At 36.1% G+C, this 6976-nt stretch overlaps 1 protein-coding gene across 1 annotated transcript; it reads left to right on the top strand.

Moving 5' to 3' along the window:
• Window positions 1-230: 230 nt before the first annotated feature.
• LOC110100348 (glycerol-3-phosphate acyltransferase 5) lies at window positions 231-5054 on the top strand. Its single transcript, XM_020827798.2, has 2 exons — window positions 231-798; window positions 3950-5054. The coding sequence occupies exons 1-2, from the start codon at window positions 247-249 to the stop codon at window positions 4877-4879; spliced, it is 1482 nt and encodes a 493-aa protein (XP_020683457.1). The 5' UTR covers window positions 231-246; the 3' UTR covers window positions 4880-5054.
• Window positions 5055-6976: the final 1922 nt, after the last annotated feature.

A 6976-nucleotide genomic window follows, 5' to 3' on the forward strand; every position in this document is an offset into this window, starting at 1 on the left:
CCAACACCCTTAACCCAGTCATTCATGGCGTGCCAACTCTTACTTGCACCGGTAGTTGCGAACAGTTAAACGGCCCTTCAGTCCAGAAAAAAAAAACAAGAAAAGCAAGAACAAGTCAAGAAAGCCTTTTTACTCACACTTTTATTATTATTGTACGTCTCCTTAATACTCCGTTCCATTCATTGCCTTATCAAATTAAAGAAAGAATAGCCATCTTCTTCTTCCTCTGCTTACCCCGCAGAACTGATGGAGGTGGCGGCTCCGCTGGAAGGATGTCTTCTCAGGGACCCGGATTCCTTCCCTTACTTCATGCTTATGGCATTCGAGTCGTCGGTGGGGCTTCTGCGGTTCGTGGTGCTGCTGTGTCTGTGGCCGGTGCTTTGGCTTTTGAGGGTGACGGGCAAGGGGGAGGTGGCGTTGAGGGTGATGGTGTTTGTGGCGGTGGTGGGGGTTAAGGAGGCGGATATAAAGGCGGTGGCGAGGGCGGTGTTGCCGAAGTTTTTTATGGAGGATGTGGATATGGAGGTTTGGGGGGTTTATAGCGGTTGGGATAAGGGGAGGAGGGTGGTGGTGACGGGGATGCCGAGGCTGATGGTGGAGCAGTTTGTGAAGGAGCATCTGTGCGCGGACGAGGTGGTGGGGAGAGAGCTTTGGGTTAGCAGGTCGGGGATTGCGACGGGATTGTTGAAGGGGGAGGGAGGGGGAGTGGGCGAGAGGCTGAAGGAGTTGGCCGGTGGAGAGTGGCTGCGGGCTGGGATGGGGAGGCCAACGGCGGCGGCGGCAGATGACCGTTGTAAGGTGAGTTATTTATGTCGAGTGATAGTAAAAAAGATTTGCAAGTTATAATAATGCTAAAATAAATTTTAAAAAATATTAACTACAAAATAATAACTATTATTATTTGAAGTTTAAATTCTAATAAAAGACTGCTATTTCTAAAAGGGAAAACTAAAAAATATTTTTATAATATTAATTTTTTATTTTGTGGAAGAATGAAATTAGTTATTACATAAAGTAGATTATATGAATTTTTTTTTTTTGTAATATCATATTTTTAGCTTTTTAGAGAGTATTTAAATTCAATTTCTATAGCATAATAATTTCTAAAATTTTATTAATCATTTAAAAAATTCATAAAATAAATCAAAATTTAATAATTACACAAATTAATGACAATACCGCATCCTAAAATAAAAATATTTTTTCTTGTGATTAACAAATTTCTATTGTACTAACAAAATAAAATTTACAAATCAATCCTTACATCATTTGGAAGCATCGTTCTCCAACTTTAGCTCACACCTAAAAATTACATCCCTTAATAATTCACACTTTAAACTATCAAAATAACCTAGGTTTCGTTTTAGATGATTTTTTTATTATTTTTTAAAATAATTTTGTACTAAAAACTATTTAAAAAAATAATAATACAATTGTTCCAAACAGAATTTTAGAAAGTACAATTATTTAATAGGAATAAGTACAAGTTGTTGATCTTACAGAGAAACTGAAGCTAAAATAATTTAAAAAAAAAAATTCTTATAATTAATTTACAAGTGCCGAAGATTTTAGATAGAGTATTTTTAGCCTTTCATTTGGGATGGAAAATTCTGTTCTACAGGTTACATTGCATTAATTCTATAGAAATTATAATTGCTTTACTGATATTTGATCTTGTGAATATTTTTGCTTCTATTACTCAGCTAACTCTTTATAAGATCTTTCTTGTATCGTTAAGATAACTAATTGTTTGATTTAAGTTTCACAATAAAATGATTGTAATCGTTTGGGACATCTTTCTTATTGCTTCTTAAAGTAATTTTCTAATAAAAATCTTTTAATTTTTGTATTAAAAAGCTGCTCTAAGAAACAGTAAGAAAGTCATCCCAAACGGAGTCTTTGGAGCAGCTTTAGTTCGCTGATTTTTCGCTACTAGAAAGCTGATATAGAAAACAGCATGAAAGTTGTCCCAAACGAAATATAAATATGATCATTTTAATGTATTCATTATTAAGTGGCACTAGGAGTATCAAAATGGATTAACATGTGAGATTCCAATATGAATTAAAATTGACTTGATCTGAACTCAATTGACATGAACCCAACTGATAGATAAGCGGGTCAAAAAAGGTGAACTCGAACCTAACCGGATAAACGTTTAAACTAAAAAACAAAATTTCTTATTTGTCAATAATTAAAAGAATTTAAAGAAAACAAAAAGAGTCACAATTGGATCAAAACTAGGTCACTAAGGGTTCACCAACCTAAAATTCGAGTAATGTATAAAAATGTGTAATGTTGCAGCCACTGATATTCTCATGTATTTATGTATCTAATACTATATTTTTATACTTATTTATATAGCACTTTAATTTTTACAACATATAAAATATATCATTAATAAATCATACTTCATAAATATGAGTGCCTTTAATCTTAGAGACAAATACAAAATGAGTATATACGTGAAAAGTTTGGAATAGCTATAGTGTCAGATAAGATTAGATAGAGCAGCCTTAGATGATTTTAATATCATAAAATATTGGTCTTTAGATGACTTGATTAAGAGAGTGAAATTATTAAATTTGGCTTGTGTTAAAAATGATAAAGATTGACCTAAAAAGACTTAGATTAGCAAGTATTAGAAATGACTATTTTTACAAGATTTAAGTAAGAATTGACTATTAATAGGATATAATGGAAAAAAAAAAGATTCAGGTCAACCACCCCACATAATAGAATAAAGACTTAATATTACTATCGTTGTCTATAGATATTTAAATGCTAGATATATAAGCACTATATTTAAATCTCACTAGAAAATATTTGCCGAGCACATTAATTTTTTTCCTAATATCTATTGATTATCATACATATCATGCTTGAATTTTGGGATATCCTTCATTTAGAGACTGAACCAACCTCTCCTTTGAGGATGAGCAAAATAAGATTATGAAATGCATAATTTTATATTTCAAATAGGAAAATATATTGAGAGTTCATGAAGAAATAAAGTTATCTTGAATATGGGAAGAGCGGTTTGCTCATCAGGTACGGCGAGGTTTCATTTGGGACATTTTTTTTTAAAGAATTTTTTAATTAAAAAAAATTTTTAAAAAAATAATAAAAAAGCCTTGCCTAAAGCAATAATTGCTGAAGTAGCTACAGTGATAGCAGAGCAATAAATTTTTTCTGACGACAAAAGAAAACTTTGCAAGCAGTCTAGAATGACAAAGCATTTTTGGCTCCTGAATAAGGATTGGCGATCACCAACAATTTCAAGCGTGACAAAAAACGAAGAAATTGGAATATATATTAAATTGGGTTTTCGTCAGATTAGTAAACCAAACATTGATGTAGGTGCTAAGTTGTTCTTATTAGGTACTTCATATGATTGCTCCTCTCAGAATTTAAAAAAAATATTTTGACTAGAATAATTGAGTAAAAAAAAGAGAGAATTACATACATGCCTCATAATTTTTTATAAATTTAAATATTTTATAATTAAATTTAGATATTTATTTAATGATTATTTATTTTGTTGAAAGAAAGAATACATGATAAAATAAAATCTCATGTCTGAGAAATATAATGCACTTAAGATTTTGTGAGTGCAAATTAAATGTATGTGATTTTTTTTTGTCTATGATATGTATTATGTACAAGAATTTACCATAAAAATTAATAGTGATGATGTCAAAAATTTTTATTTGATTTTAGAATGAATATGGAAGGCATAAATGTAAAGAGTAATTAATGAGCCAAATAAATTTATAAGTTATTAAATATTAGTCCATAAATAATTTTATTATGAGGAACTCGAAGATGTCTGCTTATTGTTATTATTATTATTTTGCTGTGATTTTCATTAATTTTTGTGCTTTAGATTATTGCCGAAGATATTCTAATTTTTTTTTAATTTTTTTAATCGCATAATGAATGCATTCAGGAGCAGCAGCTGCCATCATTCGGCGATCAACAAGAAAGCAAGCAGTTAATCCGCCCCCTTCCGGTGATCTTCCACGACGGCCGCCTCGTCCGTCGTCCCAAACCCTCCACCGCCCTCCTCATCCTCCTCTGGATGCCCTTCGGAATCCTCGCCGCCTTCATCCGCATCGCCGTCGGCCTCATCGTCCCCATGCCTCTTATCCCTTACATGATCCGCCCATTCGGCGGCAAGGTCATCGTCCGCGGCCGCCCACCCCCTCCCTCCTTCCCCTCCGCCTCCGGCGATAGCGGCGTCCTCTTCGTCTGCACCCACCGAACCCTAATGGACCCCGTCGTCCTCTCCATGGTTCTCGGCCGCCAGATCCCAGCCGTCACCTATTCCATCTCCCGCCTCTCCGAAATCCTCTCCCCAATCCCAACCGTTCGGCTCAGCCGCAACCGCCGAATCGACGCCGCCATGATCCGCGCCGAGCTCGAGAAAGGGGATCTGGTGGTTTGCCCGGAAGGAACCACCTGTCGGGAACCGTTCCTCCTCCGATTTTCCGCTCTGTTCGCAGAGCTCACCGATCGGATCGTCCCAGTGGCGATGAACTACAGAGTAGGATTCTTCCACGCGACGACGGCTAGAGGGTGGAAGGCGATGGACCCAATATTCTTCTTAATGAACCCGAGGCCGGTATACGAGGTAACATTCCTGAACCAGTTGCCGGCGGAGGCGACGTGCTCAGCCGGAAAGAGTCCTCACGATGTGGCTAATTACGTGCAGAGGATACTGGCGGCAACGCTAGGGTTCGAATGCACGAACTTTACTCGGAAGGACAAGTACAGAGTGCTCGCCGGAAACGACGGAACGGTGTCGACGACAATAATTACGGCGGCGACGCCGTGGATGGAGAGGGTGTGTGACGCGCTAGGGTTTCTGCTGCATTAGATTTGAGATTGCTGTAGGTTGATGATGGTGTACTGTTTGGCGGCTGCCGAATTCTGGCTTGTGTGTAGCTTATATGGGTTAAAAAACTGCTGCCTTCCATTGGTTTAGATGTGATTATTTATTTATTTTTACTGCTGTGTGGATATGAATTAAGGCTTGGATTGCGCGTATGAGATGCGTTGTGAGATTCTTGTCAACTAAACTTCCATTATCTCATTGGGAAGTCATGCGAGAAAAGTTTCTAAAAAAGAAAAAAAGAAAAAATTTGTATATATACCCACAAATAAATATTGATGTCATAATCAAAATATTATAGTCACGTGATAGCCGTCGGAGGATTCTAGTGGGAGACGGTGGTCAGAAGGAATGTAGCCGGACGACAATGATGAAAGAGACTGTAGATATTCCAGATGAAAAGATGTTAATTAAATATGTCCCATATAAAGACATGTATTGTTTGAATTTGATGTGAAGAGATGTGTCTAATTTTATGTGGAGTAGAACAATTGCTTATTAAAATAATATAAGCATGAATTGTCCTCTTTCTACCTACACTTTTAATTATCATAATTTCTCATATGCTACGATAATAAAAAAGAAAGGAGGTTAAGTGGAGAAATTATTCTCTGTGGACATCGAATGCAACTCTATATCTGGAGACCAACCAGAATGAGCCATGTCCCATGTTATGATAAGAGTTTTCGTTTGTTAAATAAGAGTCTTCGTTTGTTAAGAAATGACTCTTTTGTGGGTTCTAGTGTTTTATTTGATGGATTATATATAATTAATCTTAACAAAAAATTTGCTAAAACACTTCTCACCTTACATCATGATGTTGGAACTAAAAATAGTAGAATTAATAAGAGTTTTTCTTTCTAGTGGCATAAAAGGCTGGACCATATATTCAGAGAAAGAATGGAGAAATTGGTAAAAGATAAAATTCTTTCAAAATTAGATTTTACTGTTTTTGATATATGTGGATTGCATTAAATGTAAGCAAACCAAACATACAAAGAAAGGTGCTACAAGAAGTGGAAAACTTCTGGAGATTGTCCAAACTGATATCTGTGGATCTTTCTACTCACAATCATTTAATAGAGAAAAATAATTTATCATTTTCATTGATGATTTTTTCACGTTATGATTATATTTATTTGTTGTATGAAAAGTCTCAAGCAATGAATGCATTAAAGATAAATTGATGCGGACATTCAACAGTGGACATTAATCAAAGGGAGAGATGAAAATCGACGATCGAGATCTGTCCATTTTATCTTAGTTTATTAATTATATTTTTTATTTAATTATGCATTTCTCATTTTTACCCTTACTTAAGGGTCTTATCTTATGTAAGCCCAAGGGGCAAAGTTGTCTTTTAGTTTCTTTTAAAGCCTATATATAGAGACTCTTGCTCTTGTATTAGACAATGATGGATTAATAAAAAAATTGCTTATACATTTTGTTCTTGAGAACGATGGGAGTTCTTATGAGAGTGGAAGTCTCTATGTGAGGGCAATAAAATACCCACCAGCCACATGATGTATTCGGGCTCGTGGTTGAAGTCCCTTGGTGAAGGGCAACACAATACCCATCAGTCTTTGGAAGAGTTCGAGACTTACAGTTTATTTTCTTTCTCTAATCTCTCACCTCCTTCTCCTTTAACCGTCGGCTAAATCTTCCCCTAGCCGCCGACTTTCTACCTCCCATCCTCTTCCCACCACTGACCACCCACCCCCTTTCTTTTTCAACCATCAGCCACCACCCTCCCCCCTTCTTCCAACCATCGATTGGCTCCCCATCTCCACCCTAAAACCTCACCAAACCGCCACCTTCTCCACCAAGCCGCCACTTTCCTTAGCCCTCCCATCCTAGTTTCCTTCTTTACTATTTGGATTCTAAAAAACATTTGAATTTAAATTTCAAATATTTTCCTAAATTAGTTATCTTATTTTACGAAAATATTACAATCAAACCTATTTCAAATTCAAATAGGATTTGATTTAAATACTCCTTCCAAATTTAAGATTTCCCACTTTGCAAGCTTTAAATCACCTCCTAAGGCCCTTATCCCCTTCCTTTGGTCGGCCCCTCTCCCTG

Source organism: Dendrobium catenatum, unplaced genomic scaffold, assembly GCF_001605985.2.
Source record: "Dendrobium catenatum unplaced genomic scaffold, ASM160598v2 fragScaff_scaffold_763, whole genome shotgun sequence".
In the NCBI taxonomy this organism is placed as follows: Eukaryota; Viridiplantae; Streptophyta; class Magnoliopsida; order Asparagales; family Orchidaceae; genus Dendrobium; species Dendrobium catenatum.